Source organism: Urocampus carinirostris, chromosome 11 (assembly GCF_059441175.1).
Source record: "Urocampus carinirostris isolate Australia breed hairy pipefish chromosome 11, RoL_Ucar_1.0, whole genome shotgun sequence".
NCBI classification, from domain to species: domain Eukaryota; kingdom Metazoa; phylum Chordata; class Actinopteri; order Syngnathiformes; family Syngnathidae; genus Urocampus; species Urocampus carinirostris.
In genome coordinates, this window is record NC_142359.1 from 4,369,107 (window position 1) to 4,394,667 (window position 25,561).

The 25,561-nt window shown below is 42.1% G+C and overlaps 1 protein-coding gene across 2 annotated transcripts; it reads left to right on the forward strand.

The window, feature by feature from the left end:
* The first annotated feature begins 1,858 nt into the window (after window positions 1–1,858).
* Window positions 1,859–24,991, forward strand: mtm1 (myotubularin 1). 2 transcript variants are annotated; one of them, XM_088347310.1, is made up of 16 exons: window positions 1,859–1,984; window positions 7,456–7,530; window positions 7,599–7,671; window positions 7,734–7,828; window positions 10,563–10,670; window positions 10,747–10,848; window positions 13,368–13,451; window positions 13,519–13,668; window positions 15,183–15,368; window positions 15,448–15,630; window positions 15,705–15,860; window positions 16,218–16,265; window positions 16,340–16,432; window positions 17,494–17,607; window positions 18,900–19,076; window positions 20,159–24,991. In XM_088347310.1, exons 2-16 carry the CDS (start codon window positions 7,474–7,476, stop codon window positions 20,348–20,350), a joined length of 1,818 nt encoding a protein of 605 aa, XP_088203436.1. In that variant the 5' UTR covers window positions 1,859–1,984; window positions 7,456–7,473; the 3' UTR covers window positions 20,351–24,991. The 2 variants fall into 2 exon arrangements, with proteins under 2 accessions (XP_088203436.1, XP_088203437.1); XM_088347311.1 differs by having other exon boundaries at window positions 20,162–24,991.
* The last annotated feature ends 570 nt before the right edge of the window (window positions 24,992–25,561 follow it).

Genomic DNA, 25,561 nt, shown 5'->3' on the forward strand with positions numbered 1-25,561 from the left:
AAGTGGAGTCACAGGATTGATATCAAAACAGGATATCAAATTTAAAAGGGACAAACTAGACGGGAGCAAAACTGGAAACCGATATTAAACCAGTGGAGTGACAGGATTGATATCAAAACAGGATATCGAATTTAAACAGGACAAACTAGACGGGAACGAAACTGGAAACTGATGTTAAACAACGGGACAGACAGGAATGATATCAAAACAGGGTACCGAAATTAAACAGGACAAACTAGACGGGAGCGAAACTGGAAACCGATGTTAAACAAGTGGAGTGACAGGATTGATATCAAAACAGGATATCGAATTTAAAAAGGACAAACTAGACGGGAACAAAACTGGAAACCAATATTAAACCACGGGACAGACAGGAATGATACCAAAAAAGGATATCGAATTTAAACAGGACAAACTAGACGGGAACGAAACTGGAAACCGATATTAAACAACGGGACAAACAGGATTGATATCAAAACAGGATATCGAATTTAAACAGGACAAACCAGACCTGGAACAAAACTGGAAACCGATATTAAACAACGGGACGGACAGGAATGATACCAAAAACAAGATATCGAATTTAAACAGGAAAAACTAGACAGGAACGAAACTGGAAACCGATATTAAACAAGACAAAAAAAAACAGAAACCATACCGGACAGGAAATACCAACAGGAAACAGGACCGACTCAAAACCCACGTCTTGCAGGGCAGAGGTTCGTTGGCGGACTGACAAAGGAAGAGTGAGAGCACTGGGCTTAAATAGACGGAAAGCCAATCCGTCATCGAGCCGCAGCTGGCGCCACACGGGCGGGGCCGATTGGGCGCCATGGCAACCGTGGCATTATTAAAATGTAGCACGGAATATGTAGCCTTCATTATAAAATCAGCAAATCATGACTTTGACAATGATACTATTCATGTAGATGTAATAAATACACCTAATGCGTAGCCATGTATTTGTACAAGCTATTTACTTGCTGTATATATTGTATTCATGTGGTTATACTTTCCCAATAATGTCTCTAAGTGGTGTTCTGATTATTCTGCCCTAATCTAACTGGAAAATGTGACTGTTCTTGGCAGTCAACAGTGGCTGTAAATGAATTACTTGACTTGGTTAAGCTCACTAGTTCCACAAAGCTGACATGCATTAAAAAGGTCAATTTATGGGGGGATACTAGGAGAAGTTCAGTCCTCCTTCCTGTACCCCACTGTTTTTACATTGGTAACCATGACGATTTCTCAGTATGCCATTCAGACACTAGACAGCCTACATCAGGGGTGTCAAACTCAATTGAGCTGGGGGCCACATGCTAAAAAGAAAAATCTCACTGCTGCCGGACTAATAGTTTTAAGAAAAAGAAAGAGAGAACGGGAGAGAGGGAAAGAAGAGAGAAAAGGAAAGAGAGACAGATAAAGGGAGAGAGAGAGAACATGGGAGACAGTGTAAGAGACAAAGAAGGTGGGGGAGACAGAAACATGGAGAAAAAGTGGGAGAAATACAGAGAGAGAACACGATAGAGAGAAAATGAGAAAAAAGGAGAAACACATAGAGAGAAAAAATGGTAAAAAGAGACCGAAAAAGAAAATTAAAGTAAGAAAGAATGTGAGAAAGAAAGAGAAAGATCAAAAGAATAAGAAAGGAGAAAAAAGTAATACTAATAAAAATACTAATATTTTTTATTAGTATTACTTTATTACAATTATATATATTTTAATTATATTGCAGCCATTTTTGTTTGATGGGCCGGATAAAAAAAAACTATAAAGGGTCGTATGTGGTTCTCGGTAGTTAGGCCATCTTGTTTCAGAGGAACGGCGCTAGAACTTCATTTCCCAGCCTCCACCTCGAGCGCCGATTTGACAAGCAGCCAATCGGCGCCATGACAGGCCGGCACATGACGTCGGTGGGCTGAAGAAAGTTCCTGGCGGTGAGCAGCTCGACGTTCCTCCCCACGGGAGAATCGCGCTTTTGCGGGTGAGTCCACAAGTTTGTCCGCCATACGAGTTGCGGACTCTCTCGGGGGTCGCTCGGTAGACTTTTACTCGCGTAGTGGCCATTCGTGCCCGAGAAGGGCGATTGGTTCGCTGGGGGAGTAGCTTTGCTATGGCGCCTGGGCCTCGGCTATTTCCTGGTAAAGTCCTCCTCAGTTTGTGCCCTGCTGAAAGGAACTAGTTGGAAAAGTTGACAGCGGGCCCCACGCCCAAAGTCCCCTGCCTCTCGCCTCATCGAGACTGAAGTCCGCAAGCGGCTGTCGCGACGTTGAAGCTGATCGTAAAGCAAGCTTAGCCTTCGAGCTCTCACTGTACCGCAGGCCTCCTACTTTTGTTGCACATTACCAATGCTGTAATTATGTCTGTGGTTCCTATGTAACTTTATACATCACTTCCTATAATCTTTATACAAATCCCCCGCAACTTCGCTCAACTCTCATAGTACCGTATTTTCCGCACTATAAGGCGCACCGTACTATAAAGCGCACCTTCAATGAATGATATATTTTTAAACTTTTTCCATACATAAGGCTCACCCCATTTTAAGGCGCTATAAGTGCATGCTGGTTTAAGATCAGGTAATTGTGCAATTTTGTAATTGTAATCCTGTGCAGTCCTTCGAGACACTTTTGTGATTAAGGGCGTCATAAATAAATGTGACTTAACTTGACTCGGCTACAGTAATAATAATAATAATAATTATTTCCTTTGTATTGTCATTCTTTGTAAGAACGAAATGTCGATACACCTGACCCGTTGTAGCGAGCCGATGCAGCCGCAGCCAACAGAGGGCGCCGCCATTTTACCAATGTTATAAGTCTTAGGTATGACTCGGCCGAGTAGAGGATGTAGTTACGTTATGCAACCATTAGATGGTACCGCGCTAAAGGGAATGTCAACAAAACAGTCAGATAGGTCGGTCAAACTTTATTAATAGATAACAAACAAGCTTTCCACAACTCCATTCACTCCCAAAATGAATAAACAGCCGTTTTATTATTTTCTCTGAGGTAAAGCATTTTCGTGACACATCATTAACATCTTTGAACAACAGCAAGGCATAACATTTTACTTTTTCTCCATTTAGTCAACACGCAAAAAAACGTCTAATACTGTTATGGTAAATTAAACGTTAGTGCAATCGCAATATAGTGACACTCGTAATATGCAAAAACAAGTGCAAAACAATAATAGTAAAATGTAAAACGTTGTAGTGGATTTTACATAATTCACCCATGGAACCATTGTTCAGTTAGCGAGTTCCTAGGGGGACTCTTAATTCTGCCGGCTCGAGCCACTCTCGTGTTTTGGTTTGTTTTGTAAGTTTCGATTGCAAGTTTAAATGTCATTAAAGCAGCTTTCGTTGGCACCTTTGTTTGACACTCCGCCTACGACTCCCGTCTCTGCCCGCTACAACGTAAACACACACCAAGTTAGGACCACCTCTGAATTCTTTAATGTTAAGTTCCCGTGCCAGCACTGTTGCCTTCATTCGAATAGTTATTGCACTGACACTTCTACACTGTTCAAGTGTGTCCTCTAACTGTGGCCATCTCGCTTTTATTGCCACGGAAACTTCGTTTATTCTTCCTTACTTGGCCATCGATTCATTAATGTTGAACTATCTCGCTGCTGCTCTATTCCTGTGTTCTACTGCGTGACTGATCGCCTTGAGTTTAAACTCTGCGTTGTAAGCGTGTTTCTTAATAGGAGCCATTTCAGGGTCTTTAAAAGAGAATCGTTGTTTAATATTTCCCAGTATGCACAGCGCACTTCTACGCGAAAAATGGAGTTGGTGGCTGCTTACCGTAAGTTGCGAGACCTTCTAATTCAATATTGATCCATATATAAGGCGCACCGGATTATAAGGCGCATAGTCAGCTTTTAAAAAAAAAAAATCAGATTTTATGTGCACCTTATAGTGCGGAAAATACGATAAGTACAGCAATGACTGTGTAGTAATCCCTCACTTATCGCGGTTAATGGGGACGAGAACCCCCCGCGAAAAGTGAATATTTGCAAAGTAGCGTTGCTCCTTCATAGAAAGCCCCCAAGGGTCAAAACGTACCTTGAGGTGACACCCTTTCTGCCTTGGATTATACAACTGTAACCAAATCACAACTATAGAGCTACAAATGAAAACATAACTCAGAATTGCCTTTGAAGAAATGCAGTGTTCTCGTTTGCCCGTGTCCCTGCGTCCTAGACGCATCGTTTTTGCTGGGGACGCATTGGGTCAAATCAACGTACGTCCCTGGGACGTAACGTTTTTGACACCAAATTGTCATTATTACCCGATTACTTTTTTTTTAACAAAGATTTACCGCACTCCAAACTTTTCGTCAGGCAGATCCGCCATTGTTGTTTTGGTCTCGCGTCGATCTCGGCAAACGAGATCTCGTTGCTTCGAGATGACGTCATTGTTGTGGCGGTTGTCGAGTGAAAGAGAAGTATGCCTCCGTAAAAACAGTTGGTATTAGGTGCAAATCAACAAAAAATTGGTAATTTTTTCAGTGTCGGTAATAAGTCGAAACATTCAGATTCAGATTCAGATCTACTTTATTGTCATTCTAGTACACGAGTATATAACACAGAAAGTGGTAACAACGGCAATAATTCCGGCACGAAAAAACGGCAGAGAAATTCTTCAGAGGACCGTGAAGGCAAGGAAAACACGTGTGTTGAAGCCAACGATTCGCCGAAAGAAAATAAACAAAAGAATACTCCGAGCAAGAAAAGGACTTTTCTGCCAAAATGGACTCAATTATATTCCTGGTTTCGCTATGAGGAGGATGATAATGGATTGGACCTTGAGAAGGCCTTACAATTATGGCGGGACAGCAAACCACGAAGAATATATGAACTGAAAAATTTGAAGTGATAACTGCTTTGTATTACCAATTAACCGTGATGATTCAAACTGCAAGAATATATAAATATTTCAGCAACATTATTTTGTATAGTGTACAAAATTGTGAACTGAAAAATCTGAAGTGATAACTGCTTTGTATTACCAATTAACTGTTCAGTTCAAAATCCAAGAGGTAGTGAGGGCTCTCCGTACTGAGCATAATCGAGCGCACTTGCGCATTGTAGTATGCCAGTTTTTGGCTGTGTTGCCCTTTTTAGTGAAGATCTGCATCTGAAGTAAAATAATGCTCAAGTAAGGATGGAGGACCATGTTGAATATTGGCTCGTGTCTACTGGTGTTTTATTTTTCTCCAAGGTTGGTCCAATTAATACATTTGACAAATTCACTAGCATTAGTTGTAAAAAAAAAAAGCAAGGCACAAGTATCAAAGACTTGTAATTCCTTAATAGAGAAGCAAAACATTAACAATAATTTCCTTACAACAGTGGTCAGCAACCACAGGGCTGCAGACCAGTACCAGGCCATGGGTAGTTTGTTAATGCATAGAAAGGAAATATAAGTTCCATTATCCATCCATCCATTATCTGCACCGCTTATCCTCAGTAGGGTCGCGGGGGTGCTGGAGCCCATCTCGGCTGTCTTCGGGCAGTGGGCAGGGGCCACCCTGAACTGGTCGCAGGGCACACAACTCACTCACTCATTCACACCTAGGGACAATTTGGACCGGCTTATTAACCTAACATGCATGTTTTTGGAATGTGGGAAGAAACCGGAGTGCCCGGAGGAAACCCAAGCAAGCACGGGGAGAACGTGCAAAGTACTGTGCCGCACACGCGCTAACCATTGCGCCAGCATACTTCCCTAAGTTCCATTATGTTTTACCTATTGTTGTTCTGACACTGCTATGTTTCATACTGAACTTGGGCTTTGAGGTTGTATGTTTGAATTAAAATGGGTGTAGTTCTCACGGGTTGGTGCGGTTGCCTGTTGGACAGTGCATCTGTCTCGTCAGAATCAAGGATTCCCGCCCGCTGAAGATACAGTGAAGGATAAATCAAACCAAACTTTTTCGCTTATAGCCAATCAGCGTAGAGAATGGTTTACTTCATCTTGCCAGAACGATTGGCAATAGGGTTGGAGGATCCATGGATCTCTAAGTCTAGTGGTTATAGACTTGGTTGAGAGTATTTTTTGTGACTTGGCCCGCGGATCGGTGTGACGTTCTGCGTTAACCTTTGCGATTGCGATCAGAGTGTGTTGCTATTGGCAAGTTTGCCTCACAATTCAGAGGTCCTGCGCTGTAAGTCACCCAAAATCCACCCCAAGGAAGAAATCCGGCTTCCTTTTCCTAGTTTGTGTGTAAAGATTCGATACTATATCTCCAGCGCTCTAAGAACTTTGACGTTTTTATTATTCAATATCTCGGTCATCCATTTAATATGGTTGGTGCAAAGCTTAAAGAAGAGGCAAGCCATTTCTTTTGAAACGAAAGTGGAATAAGAAAGCTTGATGCGGTTGAAAAAATGGCAGGAACGCTTTTTTTAGGCCACTTTTTATTTGCCCTCATGTAGGTTTAGATCAGGTGATGGTGTCATAATAGTCTGTGGTTTGCAATAATCTGTGGTCTGTGCAGCACTTTGAAACTTTTTGTGATTAAGGGCTATACAAATAAACATGACTTGACTGGGTTCAATTCCAGCTACTGGCCTCTTTGTTTGCAGTTTGCATGTTCTCCTAGTGCCCTTGACCTCTCTGGTTTCCTACCACATTCCAAAAACATGGTTAAGATGTGCCCAGCGACCCTTGATAGGATAAAAGGTCTGGAAAATGAATGAGTGAATGATTGATTTTGGTGTGATGTTATGAGGATGGGAATCTAAATGTTCCAAACCTTGGATCTCAATCATCATTATTGTTAATGTTGTTATAAATGATACAATTGTTGTTATTGTTACAATTTTGGGAAAAAATACTATCTATCTACCCTGGTTTTATCCCTCAAGAGGGGTGACCGACAGCAAGACAAACAAATAAAAAAACAAAAAAAATTAAAAAATTAAAAAAGGGAAAAAGTAGCAAAAAACGCACACTATTTTTTTGGACCATCGCCAACCCAAAAACCCAAACAAGTTAGGCACCTCGGCACCCAAGTTTGTCATGTTTTCATCCCTCCGGATGAAATGGGACACAAAGCGGCCATGTCACTCTGGTCAGGGTGACACAACACACTCTTCTGTTCAACAGTAGGGCCCGACCGCTTTCACTGGTTTACCCTTGCGGCATCATACGGGTGCCCTGCCCATCCCTTAGAACGTGTCTAAACATACCACTATCCTTTTACAACACATCTCCACTCATTCCTATCACCAACAAACAGCAAGGCGAAACAAATACAATCATGTTTAATGCCTCCCTTGGGCAGGTCCATGAAAATATCGTCAGTGAATCGGTCCACGGTACAAAAAAGGTTGCGGGCCACTGCCCTGGGATAGTATTTCTCAGCATAGCAGAAATAAAAGCAAAATAATGCGCATTTCATCAAGAAAAGTTTGGGTATTATATATGTTTTTGGTGTGTTCCAGCCTATGGAAAGGTGAACGATGGCCTCACCGGTTTCTGTCTACAACTCCAGCGTCTTGGACGCGCACATCTCCAGTGTGAGTGAGACCGTAGGTGGATATTCGTAATTGGGGAATAAGAAATGAACGTGTGTGTTCTTATGTAGAGCTCCCGAGAATCCCTTAAAATGGAGTTGTTGGCCGATGTGACCCTGCTCCCCGGAGAGGAGCGGATCATCGGTAAGTGAATGCAGGGTCTCCGTCAATCAGTGTTTGCTCTTATCTCCTTTCTTCCTGCACAGACAAGGACATCATCTACATCTGTCCGTTCAGCGGCGCCGTCAAAGGCAAAGTATTGATCACAAACTACCGACTCTACTTCAAGAGTTCAGATGCGGTAAGCCTGCGTTGTTTCCAAAATAAGTCATTCAAAACGTAATAGTCATGTCAAGTCATGTTTATTTTTATAGCCCTAAAATCACAAAGAGTCTCAAAGGGCTGCACAGATCAAAGACTACTGCAAACTACAGACTATTATGACACCATCCCCTTATATTGTCAACATAAAATATAGGTTATTCATATTCTATAGAATAGTGTGTGTTTTAAGTTTAGATTTAAACATTTCCACTGGGGTTGCAGATCGAATCTCAGGGGTTAGGGCATTCCACAGCACCGGGGCCCGGATGGAGAACGCTCTCGAACCTGCGGATCTCTTCTTGGCTCTTGGGATCACTAGTAGACCAGCATTTTCAGAGCGTAGGCTCCGGACCGGAACATAGGGGGAAATTAAATCTGAAAGATATGAGGGAGCAAGTACTTGCATGATTTTGTATACTACCAACAGAACCTTAAAATCACATCTCAAGCTAACAGGGAGCCAATGCAGGTTAGCTAAAATCGGGGTCATGTGATCAAACTTTCATGTCTTAGTTAAAAGCCTCGCTGTGGCATTTTGGCTCTTGATTTTGGACTTCGGGAGACTGGAGAGTAGTGCATTACAGTCATCGAGACGGGAGGTAACAAACGCATGAACTATAATCCCCGCATCCGACTGAGACAGCATAGAACGAATTTTAGCAATGTTGCGAAGATGGAAAAAAGCTGTTCTAGTAATATTCTTAACTTGTGTTTGAAAGGACAGATCGGGGTCAAATATGACACCTAAATTTTTGACTGAGTCACTCTGGGTGATATTACAATTGTCAATGTTCAGAGCTGTTTTTGAGAACAAGTCACGGCATTTAGATGGACCAATAACTGTCATTTTGGCCTTTTCAGAGTTAAGAGTCTAACCAGTGACATCCATTCTTTTATCTCAGTGAGGCAGGCCTCCAAATTACCACAGTTTAGTGTGGCAGATTCCTCCATCGGAAGATATAGTTGAGTGTCATCCGCGTAGCAAGGAAAACTGATATTATACTTGCGAATAATATCACCTAATGGAAGCTTGTTAATGCTGAAAAGTACTGAACCCTGCGGAACACCACAGGTAACACTAAAGGGCTCAGATGTCATTTCACCATATTTAACACAGTCCGTCCTATCTGAGAGGTAGGATCTGAACCATAAGAGGATGGTTCCTGAGAGACCAATCCATTTTTCCAACCTTATCTATCTCAGGCAGTTGAAAAACATCTCTTTGAGGAAAAGCGAATCGGATAAGGAATTAATCTGACATTACTTTTTTGATGCTACAACATCGAGTGCAATTTTGTTGAGGGACGGAAAAAATGAATCATTTTGAAATACCATTTTCGCTGCTCAACAGTGAAAGGACATTTTGTTGTGTCTATACCATGCTACTAAAACACTTTTACGCCAAATGGATAAGGTATTTCAACCAAAATACACCATTTTGCCCAAAATGCACTGACCCAAATTAGAGAACACCTTCAGGTGCTTCCCACTGAATTGTGCTAATCTAGCACACAGTGCTAATTTCCTTGATTATCCGTCAATCTTTTATTTAACCGTTATTCTAACTGCCGGTTAGTGGGCCGTTCTACAGTCACTGAAAGCCTCCGGCAGCAAGTTGTCCTGATGAAAACTCAGCTAAAGCAAGACAAATTGATCGTTCCAAATCGGATTTCAAGAATATTGAATCTTTACAAAACCTCAAACTCATTCATGTCGCCCAGGAAGCTTGGTTGTCCATGGGAGACAAATTTAAGAGAGCACTGGTCACTGCGGAGGCTAATCGTTTCCACATGGCAGCTGGAATTACTCGCCAGTTCAGTGCTGAACATAGTACGGACCATACAATGTTTCGCCATAGAGTGTCTTGCCGTTTAAGAGCATTTGGACTGAAAGCTTTCAATGGAGTGACCAACCCTCTCATTAGTAAGAAAAAAAAATCAAAATGCTAGACTGACCTTTGCTGAGGAGCATATTGTGTGGACAGAGGAGAACTGGTCCAGAGTTCACTTAAGTGATGAAAGCAAATTAATTTTGGGGGGATCTGATGGGAAACAATATGTTTGGTGGCACATTGGGGAAAGACTAAACCCAAAGTCTGTAGAAAAGGTCAGTGAAAAATGGAGGAGGAATTGTCATGGTTTGGGGCATGTTTTCTGCAGCAGGGGTTGGGCCTCTTTTACAGCTACATGGCTAGTGAATGCAAAGGTGTATCAGAACCTTCTTCAACAGCACATGTTCCTCACTTACATTCATTGCCCAATGAGCCTGCAGTCTTTTATAAAAGACAATGCTCCATGTCACCAGAGTCCTGATCTCAACCCAAAAGAGAACCTCTGGGAAATCCTTGGTGACAGTTATGGTAATTAAACCCACTTCGAAGTGTGGAGGAGGCTGGAAGCAGAATGGACCAAAATAACACCAGAGTAGTGTGAGAGTCGACTGCTATCTTGTGGCTGCAGATGTGCTGAAGTCATTCACAGAAGAGGCTTGTGTGCTTCTTACTAAATGGTGATTGTTGTAACCATCAGAATTTCTTTTCCAGGCCAAAGTCATTGTTGTTCTCTATTTTTGATCAGTGCATTTTCTGAAAAATATTTTTGGGAAGAAATGCCTTTAGTCATTTTGTGAAGATGGTATTTCAAAATGATTAAATTTCTTACAAGTTGTTCACAAATTTTTATCTCCAGTGGATGTGCCCTTTTTCTATCCAGGATATGGTGACGCTGGATGTTCCTCTAGGCACCATCAGTCGAGTGGAGAAGATGGGCGGCGCTTCAAGTCGGGGAGAAAACTCCTATGGGCTGGACATTACCTGCAAGGTCCTTGTTGTTCAACTATTTTTGCCTTTATTTTTGAGGTTTTCCACTTTTCTTGATATTCTCTGATCTCTACCAGGACATGCGAAACGTAAGGTTTGCCTTGAAGCAGGAGGGCCACAGCCGGCGAGACATCTTCGACCTTCTATTCAAATATGCTTTCCCCGTCTCTCATGGCCTTGTAAGAACATATTCCTAATTCCTGAGACTGGAGACAGATACTGATACGGATTTTTTTGTGTAGTTTTATGTGTATTTGCAATATCAATACCATCATACAGCTTTGCTAAACATGTCTTGATAAAGTATGGTTTGAGACCCTGGAGCTTGACTTTATCAACCGATCAATAATTATTTTTTTCGTCACTAATAACTATAATCAGGGTCCGTCCGGGTTCTTGAAATTGTTGAAATTGCTTAACTTTTAATGTTATGTTTTCAAGGATTGATAATTGCTTGAACTTTGGGTGAAGTGCTTGTAAATGCTTGAAATTGTTGCCATATTTCTCAATAAGTCTATTTAGAAACGACCCCGACACGGCTCTCTAGTGGCTTTGCCTTAATATTGCATTTTTCTCCTCTGGTGATTAACAGCAGCTGGCATTAGTTTGTATGTGGAGCAGCACCTCCCCCTATGGGTCACGCCCAAGAGGACAGGTGCATGTTTCACCTAAACAGGGCACTATGAAATGTGTATCAGTGCTAGGATTTCATATCAATTATGGACATTTATTCTTAGCTGTTCAAAAATATTAAGGTAGCGTTTCCCAATGGTAAATTGTAATGGGAAGAACTTTTTGCAACTAAAAATGTATGCTAATATTACTGACATTTTTATACAAGACATATATGAGGAAGCGATTGTTTTAAATATACAAAAACAAATCTATATTTGCGATTTACTCGTTCTAAAAATCATGTCTCGATAAATGCACACGCAAGATTAAAAATTGCAAAATACATGATTGACACCGGATTTCTTATTTTATTGGTACTGGACAAAATGGAAAATTGGCTTGGAAGGTTCTTAAAAAGTGTTTCGATTTGGCCGTGAAAAAGGTGTACAAACGCTGCATAATGACTTGATAGTTATGAGTAGCATAACACTGACATATAGATAGTGCAGAAGGTTTATAAGACTGGGTGTGTTCATTCTGTGCAAACACATCACTTTTAAACATAATACAAGTAGTCTACTATTTATTGTCACAGGGGCCTTGGATGTGAAAAGTATTTCACATTATCTTGACCTATAATAAATATACAAATGTTGGTCCATTGAGTAAAAACTTCCTCAGGCAAATATAACAGTTGGCCAATTACAGCTGTAGAAGTCTCTCATAGCCCCGCATATGAAGCAAAAAACATATGTCTGCGATAATTTGCTAAAAACATACAAAACATTACAATATGTACAGTACACTTTGTGTATGTCTAGTTAAGAAAAGTAATACAGTTTGTCGCAATTCAGAGGTTCATTTGAAGAAAGTCGTGACCAACCTGTGCTCCTTTTACATAGAGCCATAGAAATACACACAAATCTTTATAACCAGTGTCTGCTGATCGAATATTATAGCATTGCGTCAAGTTACTAAATATAAGGATTTTTTTTCCGATCGGAGCGACAAATGTGACGTTTCATTTGGCCGTTATGGGTCTGATAACTATCGGCCCGATAATTATCATGCTTTCCTAAACATTTGTTGTTGTTTTTTTCTTTTTTCCAGAGAAAAAAAAAAGAAAAAAAAAGCTCCACTTTTCCTAAAAAAATTACATGAAATTATCTGACGTTTTGTTTCTTAATGACTGAAGTCAACTCTCTCAAATACACATACAGTACATTAGATAAAACATGGTAGTATCCTGATATTGATGCTTGAAATAAGGACACATCCATCCCTTCAAAAATGTTTTAGGAAAATCCGAAGTTGCTTCAATGAAAATGTATTTGGTATCGTAAATAAATGTGACTTCTATGTTCGATTAACATTTCATCATCATCAGATACAAGGGTACAATGATTTCAAAATCAACAGCTTTGATTTAAAAATACCAGAACAGAAGGAAAAACGGTTCTGATGGGAGAAATCCGGAACTCATTTTTGGACCCGTCCACTTGACAATCCAAACACGTTTCACTCACTTTAAATCCATCCATCCATCCATTATCTGCACCGCTTATCCTCAGTAGGGTCGCGGGGTTGCAGGAGCCCATCCCAGCTCTCTTCGGGCAGTGGGCAGGGGACACCCTGAACTGGTTGCCAGCCAGTCGCAGGGCACACTGGGACAGACAACTCACTCGCTCATTCACACCTAGGGACAATTCGGACCGGCCAATTAACCTAACATGCATGTTTTTGGAAGGTGGGAGGAAACCGTTGCGCCCGGGGGAAAATCGCGCAAGCACGGGGAGAACATGCAAACTCCACACATGAGATTCGATTTCATGACCTCAGAACTGTGCCGCACACGCGCTAACCACTGCCCCACCGTGCTGCCCTCACTTAAAATATTTTTTCAAATTTTAAATCATAAAGCAATCTTAAATATATGTCACAGTTTCACATACAAAACTAAAAAAAAATGCAATTTATTAGTTACATGGATAATTGCTTTATTTTTTCCCAAACCCTTGACACACCCAGTTGAATCATTTTTCCTGTGCATCATCCCTTCTTGTTTTTTATGTCGTGCATCTAGCCCCTGTTTGCGTACGTGACTCAGGAAAAATACGAAGAAAACGGCTGGAGCATCTACAGACCAGTTGAGGAGCTCAGGCGGCAGGTAAAATTTGGGGCAAGGACCAAAAAGCATTTGGATAAATATGTGACCATGCATGCATGTGTTTCAGGGCTTACCTAACAACAAGTGGCGCATTACTTTTATCAACAAAAACTATGAGCTTTGTGACACATACCCTACCGTGCTGGCTGTGCCCTTCAAGTGCAAAGAGGAGGACTTGAGGAGAGTGGCGTCCTTCAGGTCAAGGGCACGCATTCCCGTGAGTTGAGAGGAGATTCTTAAAACTCCCGATGGCATGAAAATTTTCTCTCCTTTTGGACAAAAATAAAAATAAGCGTGGTTGGATTTGTGCGATTTTCTGTGAGTTATGTGGACGTTTGAGGTGGTGCGTTTGAACTAAAATTAGTGTAGTTTGCGCGGGAGTATATGCCTTTTGGGCAGTGAAACTCATGTTACTCGCCAGGATCCCCGCCCGTAGAAGACAGAGCGATTGATAAATCAAACCAAACGTCTGCGTTTTAAGCCAATTAGGATAAAGAATGTTCGACTGCAGCCCACTATGTAATGGTACGTAGATGGTAAACACACAAAATGGTGGAACCCTTACATCTTTTTTTGGGGGGGGGGTTAGGTGGTATTTTTAATTTTTTTGCACGAGAATGGACCAGACATTCGAGAGTAAACATCAGGGAATAGTATTTCACAAAAGGCTTGTGTGTTTTTACAAAAAGCTACTAAAGCTACATATAGTAATTTTGCTACTATTTTTAGATTCTTCTGTAGGTTTTGTCACCATTATATGTCCGTTACTTCTAGCCATTACAGTTTTAGTAGTTATTGGTGTTAACTAAGTCTCGCTCTCTGTAAAATGTTATCGGTTAACACCGATGTACCACTTGCACTAATGCACATGAGACTTGCAGAATTAGTGTGTTCAGGAAAGAGGGTGCTGCAGCTGTTAAAATAATGAATGCAGGAATAAAACATGGCCAGCAAAAGGGGGTATTTCACAGAAGTGGTAAAAAGAAGAATCCTAACTGAACAACTGTCCAATGCAACTATATTTGCTTTCAGTGGTTGCATTTTTACTTGCTATGTGAGACATGTTTGACAGTTTAACCAAATATTGTTTTTTTTTTCATTTTATATTTATCTGTAAAAGCTTCAATCACTTCTAATCTCCATTTATAAACACTGTTCAGTACATTATCAATGATCATAAGGAGAAGCATTAGATTTACTACATTAATGACTATAAAATGACTGTTAAAATAAGTCAACAGAGTTTAATTAAATACCGGTGTAGTTTATATGTAAATGCTGGATCATTAAAATCATACAACATGTTAAGAAAGTCAATGCATATGCTACACAACTCATTCATTTTTCACACGATTGACGGAAGTAGTTCCAATATATCTGGGGATAATATTAGCCCGGTTATTATGCTTGTCTGGAGCAGACTAGCTGTGGAGAATAATCACTGTAGTAATTGAGCTAAGCTAAATTTAACCTGCTTTTATGCAATCAATTTAAGCGTAAAATCAGCCAAAATAACAAACATTCAGGCTTGATTCCTTATCTTGGTTTCGTACAATATCCCCATGGTGTGTGTGTGTGTGTGTGTGTGTGTGTGTGTGTTGTGCCTCCTGCATCTGTATGTGTCAACAGACTGTTTGCTTGTACAGTGTACCGTAACATACTTTTTCCAAATTCTCACCTGACCCATTTTCATGCCTGCTCCTAATGTTGCGTAAATTGACTACTCTAAAGGTCCTGTCCTGGATTCACCGGGAGAACCAGGCAGTGATTGCGCGCTGCAGCCAGCCACTTGTGGGAATGTCAGGGAAAAGAAACAAAGACGACGAACGCTACCTGGACTTGATCAGGGAAGCCAATGATACTGCCAAGCTTACCATTTTCGACGCACGCCCGAACGTCAATGCAGTGGCCAACAAGGTCTGGCAGCTTCCTTCCAATGGATGGCGTCATGTCCTTCTCCTTCTTAGATTTATGACCTCACGATTTCTATTTGTAGGCTACTGGTGGCGGCTACGAAGGAGACGAATACCACAACGCTGAGCTGGTTTTTCTGGACATCCAGAATATCCACGTCATGCGGGAGTCATTAAAGAAACTCAAAGAGATTGTGTACCCTACTGTAGAGGAATCCCACTGGTTGTCTAGTTTGGAGTCCACACACTGGCTAGAACACATCAAGGTCATCTAGCAACTATGCATGCTAATCCTCATAAAGAAACAAGGACGAAATATTGACATTGTGTGTTTGTCTAGCTTGTTTTGTCAGGAGCCATTCAAGTGGCAGACAAGGTTTCCAGCGGCAACTCTGTGGTGGTCCATTGCAGCGACGGTTGGGACAGGACAGCTCAACTGACATCTCTGGCCATGCTCATGCTGGACAGCCACTACCGCACACTGAAAGGACTGCAGGTCAGTAAGTCAGAGTTCGTACGGGTATTTGATTTCCAAGGATTGAAAAGTGCTCGAATCATGCACGTGTCCACAAATGTATTCGCTATTTACTCAAGATCTAAAACTGATATGTCATGATAAATTCACTCAGAGATTATAAATTGCATTTGTAAATCACAGATATATTTGTGGCCCTGTTAAATACATGATTCACACCAAATTTCTTCTATTGGTACTGGAGAAATTGGCTTTAAAAGTCCTTAATTGCTTGAGCATGGCAATGAAAAAGGTGCACGCATCCTGGTAAGTGTGCTGTGTCCCTGCCTCAATCCATGATGAGATGTGACAAGTGTCCCTCCATATTTTTGGTTCCAGGTCCTCATCGAGAAGGAGTGGATCAGCTTCGGACACAAGTTTGCGTCTGTAAGCAGATTTCTGACCTGTACCAGCCCGAATTTCACTGGTTATTCACATTAACGTTGTGTTTGTGCACACAGAGGATAGGTCACGGTGACAAGAACCATGCCGATCAAGACAGATCGCCAATTTTTGTTCAGTTTATGGACTGCATATGGCAGATGACCAAGCAGGTATGAGATGTAGTCAACTGTTGAGTAGGATGGATGTTCAAAGGCCTGTTAGCTGTCATTCCACATTGGAAAATAAACCCCTTAAGACCCAAGCTTCTTGTTTGATGTGCATTTATGACCTGCATGTGGACGCCAGATCTTAAGAGGTTAAATACCAAATGTAGATCAGCAACGTTTCACAGCCAGTCAAAAAAAGGACTATGAGGCACACCTAAAAACCCCAAATTGGCCGTAGCACTATTTAAATACTCTATAGCAAAACGTTATATTGGGTATTTTTGTATTCTATATCTTCATTTTATTATTTTATTTTTCTACACTAGGATACTGCTTGAAGTGTGAATTTCCCTTCGGGGATGAATAAAGTATCTATCTCGCTCTCGCTATCTCCATCGTTCTCGCTATCTCCATTGCTCTCTCTCTCTCGCTATCTCCATCGCTCTCTCTCTCTCTCTCTCGCTATCTCCATCGCTCTCTCTCGCTATCTCCATCGCTCTCTATCTCTATATCCATCGCTCTCTATCTCTATAGCCATCGCTCTCTATCTCTCCATCTGTCTCTCTATCTCTCCATCTGTCTCTGTCTCTCTCTATCTCTATTTCTCCATCTGTCTCTCTATATCTGTCTATCTATATCTCTATTTCTGTCTCTCTATCTCTGTCCATCAGTCTATCTCTACCTCTTTCTATATCTCTTTCTTTCTATCTTTCTCTATATATCTCTATATATCTATATCTATCTATCTCTAGCTATCTTTCTCTCTCTCTCTCTCTCTCTCTGTCTCTCTCTCTCTCTCTAAAAAAGTGCATTAACCCAGTGTGCCTTATATTCCGTAGAATACAATTAATGAGATTGGAAATGCATAGGTTTTACAGTACATTTTCGTATTTGATCGATAACAGCCCAATATCTAATATATGCATCGGAATTTGAACCGTTATCTCGGCTGTAACCACACTTGAGATCAACAGCGACTCTGAAAAAGTTAAACTCTGAATTTATTGTGTCGTAATCCCCATTCACATCTCTGTTGAGCGTTTCCACCTCTGCCCTACCCACAGTTCCCCACGGCCTTTGAATTCAATGAGCGACTCCTGCTGACCATCCTGGAGCATCTTTATAGCTGCCGCTTTGGGACCTTCCTTTACAACTGTGAGAATGTGCGAGAGCAAAATGTAAGCAAGCCGACGACTGGGGAAGGAGGGGATGCCCGTTCAGGGCCCCTTCAAGAACTTTTTGAAACATTGCTATATTTCAGGTTACAAACTTGTAGATAAAACACTCATAATATTTTCTAAGAATCAACAGCATGTGAGACACAATCGTGAAAAGGAATTATTCAACATTTATTATTGTGCGAACAAATAATAAAATTAAATTGAGGCGATATTGTATGATTAAACTCTTTCATTGTATATCTTGATTTATGTTTAGGATTTTTGTCCTTTTGGAAGGTGAACCTGCGTCCCATTTTCAGGTCTCTTGCAGACTCCCAACAGATTTTCTGCCAGAATGACCTTATTTGTGGCCCTCTCCATCTTACCATCAACTCTAACGATCTTTCCAGTCCCTGCTGAAAAGCAACCCCAGAGCATGATGCTGCCACCACCATGTTTGTCAGTGGGGATGGTGTTTTCAGGGTGGCAGTTTGTACTCTTACGCCAAACATAGCGATTTGCATTCAGCCCGAAAAATTCCATTTTAGTCTTATCTGAGCAGAGCACCTTGTTCCACATGTTATTTGTGTCTTTCATGTGGCCTCTTACAAACGCCAGATGGGCGTTTTTACGGTATTCTTTGATAGAGGGCTTTCTTCTTGCCACTTTTCCATAAAGCGAAGATTTATGCAGAATAGGACTCAAAGTTGTCTTATGGACAGATTATCCAACCTCATCCAATGTGATCCTTGGGCTCTAAGTTTCTTCTCTGATTAGATTTTCCTTGTTTGGGCTGAAAGTTTAGAGGGATGACAAGGTGTTGGTTGGTTTGCAGTGGTTTTATGATCCCTCCATTATGATATTATTGCTCACACAGGAAATGTGTAACTGTTGTGAAATCTTCTTGTATCCCATTCCGGCTTTGAACTTTCCTACAACTTTCTTCCTGACCTGCCTGGTGTGTTCCTTAGTCTTCATAATGCTGTCTTTTCAGATGCATTTAAACTGAGACCGGATGACACACGGGTGCACTCATTGTTAGTCATTTAGGTCAACAATTGTTTTTGCAACACCTACTCTTCAGTTTTTTTGTTGTAAATATAAAATGTTGAAATAATTTGGTTCCACTCCACAATTGTTTCACATGTTGTTGATTCTTAGAAAACGAAAAAGGTAGTTCTTAGCTAAGTTCGAAGGCTGAAATGTGGCAATTTAACAAAAAGCTCTTCGGGGGAATACTTTTGCTAGTTACCGTACTTTGCTGAGAGGCGGCATGCCAAAGCAGCTTACTGCATTTGTGTCATTTGCAGGCTCTGCGGCAGAAGACTGTGTCCCTGTGGTCGTTGGTCAACAGTAAGACGGAAATTTATTTGAATCCATTCTACACGCCTGAATCAGGAAGGGTCCTCTATCCAGTGGCGAGCATGCGCCACCTTGAGCTTTGGGTCACCTACTACATACGTTGGAACCCGCGCATCCAGCAGCAGGTGGGAAATGCACGCATGCCGGGTGGAAACTGATCACATCATATCGATTTTATATTTTAAAGGACTTGTCAGCCAATGAATTGCTGTATAAAACATTCAGTGTACAGAAAGAAAAGAAAATATCCTCCTTTTCCCCCCATACACACACACACACACACACACAATTGATAAAATAACACAAAAACAAATAAATAATAATACAATTATAAAATAAGTACAATTATGGTCAGGCACAGACTAACCATGTGAGGAAAGCAGGGTTAATACAGATGCCTGATATTCTTTAATTTTAATGTGTTTTCATGGATTGCAAAGTGTTTCCTGCAGCGTCGCCTCAGTCTCTTACCGGACCCTATAACAATCCACGGAGCAGCCGGTGGTGATCAGCATTTCTTTGCGCTCTTCTAACTTTTTCTGAGTCCGATTTAATGGATACATTTCTTTACAATGTGACGAGCCATTAAAACATTTGCTGCAGCTGTGCTTCGCAGTTTGTTTTGGGTGGAAACATTGCTTGCAACTCAATAAACAGCTCTGTTAAAAAAACATACCGTACTTGTAGTAACTGACGACATCAATGTCGTCTTCCTTCAATATGGGAAAGAGGCTTTGTCATATGGACGTGGTCCCACGCTCCTTTACTTAAAAACACGCTAGCATCACGCTCGTCAAGTAAGTCCTATATCGGGCTGCTCGACTGCGTTTAGCTTGAAAGTTGCGTCATTGCCTTTCTTTTTGCTATTTGCATGACGAGGATATGTCTACGGTAATTTAATTTATGCACAAGCTAAGAAGTTGCAGTTTAAATCTTACCTTTTGTACTCGAGCGCCGCTGGCGGCCGTTAGAAAGATTACATAAATCGGCCGCATCACTGAAGAAGCCGCAGGGTTGAAAGTTTGGGGAAAAAGTAGTGGCTTATAGTCCGGAATTTACGGTACTGTGTTTCTTCATTATCTTTAGTTTTCTGAGTTGTTCTGTGCAGCCCTTTGAGACTCCTTTTGATAAAGGTCTATACAAATATACATGACTTGACATCTGTTTGTTTGTGCGCATGTTGGCGTCATCTCCTTCCTGGCAACAGCAGAGTCCAGTGGAGCAGCGTTACCTGGAACTTCTGGCTCTTCGCGACGAGTACATAAAGAAACTTGAAGAGCTTCAGCTTTCAGATTCGCCTTCAGCCCGGATGGCCAACAGCGGTTCCAGCGCCAACACCTCGTCTTCGTCAGCTTCGTCACCCACGCCGCAGTACACGCAGCTACACACACCCTTCTGATTCCTGACGGGCGCCGGTGCACACTCTTCACTGCTTTTGTGTCAATGCAGTGCTAACAAAGAACGCTAACAGGATTTTTATTCTTGTTTTATATTCAGCAGGTGGTAATGTATGCAATATGGCACCATGCAGCCTTGTCACTACACACACCGGCACACAAAAAAAGGCCTTATAAAAACGTTTTCTGGCTTTCATTCCAAGGGCTTGAACACACATAGGAGAAGAAGCCAGCGTCCAGACTGAAGAGACATTTAATAGCAGCCACACACCATTTCAAACCACCATGAGCCCACGGAGTTGAGGTGCCGCGGGAAAGACGGCTTCACGGCAAGGTTGTAATTCCTCTCGTTTGTTCAGTTTCCGTTTCCTCTCGAGGCTACGTTGGAGTCAAGGATGCCGAGTCACGTCTTTGTCAGATGTCGTTTCCTTGGATTCTAGTTCCTCGCCAGGGATGTTGATGTTCACAACTGCATGATTTTGCCAAGTGACCACTTTGTCATACGTCTTCGCGTTCACTTTTGAGGAACGGCCGCGAATTGAGTCTGTTGTCCTAGGGTGCAATTACTGTTGACTCCGGTGACTAAAAGCAAATGACCGAGCTGGGCAGGCGTTAGGACGTCATCTAAACGAGTGCCTTGATTTTCCCCGCGCTTCACACGGAACGCCTTGTCGTCGTCTCCCCTAATGTGCTATGTTTTCCAGTCATTTGGACAGGGTATGGCTTTCCTGAGCTTCTCAGTCAAGAATTCCCAAAAGGCCAAAGTGCTAAAACAGTGGTCCCCCAGAATTTTCACTTAATATAGCCTAGTTCACTGGTCCACCATTCTGTCCTATTTGATAAGCTGCAACCCAAACAAGAAAAAAAATGTCCACTTCTCAAATGTGTTCGATAAAAAGACAGGGATGGTGGAATATAATCACTATTTTTCAAAAAACAAATTGATCAAAACAACTTCAAGTACCGTATATACTTGCATACAAGCGACGCCCTAAAATTGCTCTAAAATAGCCATACACTAAAAGAAATTAGAATATTAATAGAGCGCGTACCTGAACATGGATGTTTAAGCTAAAGTACCAAATTTTTAACCTATTTACTCTACCTTCCAGCAGCACTTCAATGGCAGACACTCACCATTTTTGTATTTCGCAGTCATTGCCTCCTTCCACTCAATCAATGTCACTTTTCTAATAACTAACTTACTTAAGTTCAATTACTATAGGCAGAAAAAGGCAAATAAAACCAACAAAATCACAATAAAATGAGATGTAGTCCCTCTATAAGGCATCAATTGACTCAAAAGGTAGACGATTTCAAGGGCATTATTGCTATCTACTGTTAAAGAGTGTAATTGACCTTGACGCCTGTGACTCACTGAAACAAGTACACTACCCACTGTTGGGTCCCGACCCACCGGTTGAGAAACACTGGATAATTCATACAAGACAGCAGTTAGGCTTTTAAACTTATGTTTTAAAACGACTAGATAACAAAAGTACAACTTTATTTGTAGCACTTTTGAATAAAGATTAACTGAGACATTTTAAAAAATAGAAGTGGAATAATATAAATTAACTCCACTACAAATTTTACCTAAAAAAAAAAACAGAAAAATTCCAAATCAACTCCTACATTGCCATTTTGGGTGTCAAAATCCTTTTATTTGTACCATTATGTCTGCATATGGCCTGGACAGATCTGTGAATTGAATGGGGACCACTGATCTTAAATTTTCAGCCTAAGCTTACCTTTTTTTGATCATTCACAACCAAAATTTACGAGGACGTCTCCCCTTGTGCCTTCCCTTAAAGAAATAGAAACCATTTGCAGTGTAAATGGTTTATTCACTTCTAGCCGAGTTAAAATGGATCGCTGACTTCTCCAGTCGTCAATGGCAGCATAATAGTTCATCTGTACTATAGTATTGATAAGCAGATGCTGTGTCGGGAGAAGAAATGTCCACATAAAATATGGCTTGATGATGGATCGTGAACAGTGTTAAAGGTGCATTGCAGTAGGTAAAACGGGCAAGTTGCTTTTCGGAGCGAGTGGGGTCTTCTAAGGCAGTGGTCGGCAAATTTTCTATGCCAAGGACCGGTTTCATGTTTTAAAATACTCTCCTGGCCCAGCGCAATGTCAACATAATAATGACAATCCACTGAGTGGATGAGTAGTGGTCTAGATGACATATGAAAGGGCATTCAATTTTACTTTAACTAGAAATAAACGCTGGTTGCGGCCATGAGAGCACCTAACCTTAACCACTGTAACAACTTCCACTCATAGTAAACTGCTCCTCCTTTGCCAATAAGTTTATAGCTACCTACAAACTACAACTAAATACAGTTACGGTGTTGCTCTCTCACGCCCAGAGTATGAGGTTGCAGAATGTTTCCTTCTTGAGATATTCTCCCTACCATATATACTACCAGTGGTATAGATGACAGTCAAAAAGGCATTTGATTTTAAACTCTTCCTTTGAAATCATTCCCTTAATGCTCCGTGACATTATGGCACCGTGAGTAAAACTAGTGTGATGAGATCAAAACGAATGCCTTTTTTTAAAAACAAAATAGACATCTCTAGTCGTCTCGTAATTGGGAATCAGTAGTCTCCCTGCTACGATCTGTGATCGATTCCTGTTGCACCTAACGCTGAGCAAATGTGGTCAGCAGTATTTGTCAGCTGATCAAATGCGGAGAATTCTGTTAAACCTTGTTTACGATGCAGATTCAAACTGAGCTTTTTGGGGGTAAAATAAATTGCGTGTTTATTAGAATTAATATGGTAAAAGCAAATGTAAGGTATCTAATGACACACGGCTCGGAGCCAGCTTGTGGCCCGGTACTGAACGACCCAGTATAGGTCCACGGTACCTAACGATTTGCGGCCTGGTGCCAATCCATTAGCCAGTAGCTATTGACTCGCGGCTCAGTGCCGGTCCTGTAGCTAAAGACGCTCAGTCCAGTGCCAGTTAGTGAGCCGGTAGCTAAAGATTCGCAACCTGGTGCCAGTCCGCCGCCAGCTACCCCATGACTCACGGCCTGGTGCTGGTCCTCGGCCCAATAGCTGACGTCCGTAGCCCGGTCCCTAAAGACTCGCGGTTCATGGCCTGTTGCCTAATGACTCACAACCCGGTGCTGGTCTGGCTCTAGGTAGTGAACGACTCACGGCCCGATACCCAACGACTCTCGGTCCGTGGCCCGGTAGTTAACGACTCGCAGTCCTATGCCGATCCGTGAGCTGGGATAACGACTTGCAACCCCGTGCTGGTCTGCCACCAGCTACCCAATGACTCGCGGTCCGTGGCCCGTTGGCTAATGACTCGCGGTCTTGTGTTGGTCCGTCGGCCAGTCGCTAACGACTCGCAACTCGGTGCTGGTCTGGCTCTAGGTAGCTAACGACTTGCGGTCTGGTCCCCAACGACTCGCGGTCCGTGGCCTGGTAGTTAACGACTCGCAGTCCTGTGCTGAGACGGGGGCTAACGACTCGCCACCTGGTTCGGGTCTGCCGCCAGTTACCCAATGACTCGTGGCCTGGTGCTGGTCTGTGGCGCAGTAGCTAACAACTCGCAACCCAGTGCTGGTCCGGCGCTAGGTAGCTAACGACTCGCAATCCGGTACGGGTCTGCTGCAGTTACTCAATGACTCGCAGTCTGGTACCCAAGGACTCACGGCCCGGTGCTGGTCCGTGCCCAGGTAGCTAACGACTCACAACCCGGTTGAGTCCAGCGCTAGGTAGCTAACAACTCGCAGTCCGTGGCCTGGTAGCTAACGACTCGCAACCCGGTGCTGGTCCAGCGCTAGGTAGCTAACGACTCGCAGCCCGGTACCCAACAACTCGCAGTCCGTGGCCTGGTTGCTAACAACTGGCAGTCCTGTGCCGATCCTTTAGCCGGTAGCTAACGACTTGCGATCTGGTGCCGGTCCGTGGCCTGGTAGCTAACTACTGGCAGCCCAATGCCGATTCGCTACCAGGGAGCTAACGACTCGCGGCCCGGTGCCTATTAACTCGCAGCCTTGGCTAGGTTACTTTCAATGGACCGGTGGTTGCTGACCCTTGATTTTAGGAACCATTTTGGAAGGATATAAAGTGTAGAGTCCCAAGCAGCTGGATTAGATGCTATTATGTTTTTGGACAGTGGAGGCAGTAGTGAGTAAAGTAATAACCTCTACAATGCACCTTTATTTTTCGGATGTCAATCTGTTTACTGTCCCGTTAAAGTGTACTTCTTTTTTGATGACCACCCCGGTTTCCCGCACTTCTGTCCCTATAAGCTTGCAAACAGGGTAATGCGGCGGGACGCGCTTTCAAGAGATAAATCTATTTTTCTTTTCCTTCTTTTCTATAAGCACCACCTTCAGGATGTGATTACCTCAGCCCAAAGCTATTCTGCGTTCTCAAGATCTCTACTTGTATTATACAATCATTTATCAAAATTACTAGGGAAATGAAGGGAATGTTTTGTTTTTTGTGGTGGGAAGTGTTTGTATACTACTCGACTTAACTGTTCTTTTTGTGGTTTGGCTTCCTTGCTGCTCCTTGATTTTTCACAAAAGGGAAGAAGAAAACAAGAGCGTCATCAATCGTCTCAACAACTGCTTTGTTCTGTAAATATTGATTAAATTAATTTAAGAATGTGTCTGTCACGTGACTTGAGTGGGATGGTGCGTTCAAAGACAAAGGCAGAATTGTTGGTATGGACCTAAACCTACCATATGAAAAAATGCATATTTATACCAGCGGTGTCAAACGTGTGGCCTGCGAGTCGAACGAGGCCAGTCAAGGGCTTCAATCTAGCCTGCGAGACAAAACTATACCGTTGCATTTGTCCTTACCTCAAGATTAACAGAAACTGGCAAATTCTGCAACAGGCCTTTTCTTCTGTTCCACGTCCGCTTCGTCAAAACCAAAATAGGTCCAAACAAGTGATGTACCGCCCTTCTTCTGCGCAAGCTTTGTTTCCTTCTCGTTTGTTGACTCTGGGACTATGTTTACGGAGTCCGCCATGACGTTCAATGAGCTCACATGGTGGGTGTGGCATAATGTGGTGCTTGCAAACTGAATCGCGTTTATTGGCTAGTGCTGTTACTAGAACTTGCCTCTGATTGGCTGGCATTTTTAGATTTTGAACAGGAACAAGTGTGGTTGGCCAAAACTCCATCACTCACTACAAAACCTTGAAAAAACGTAGTGCTTTGTGGTTTCAC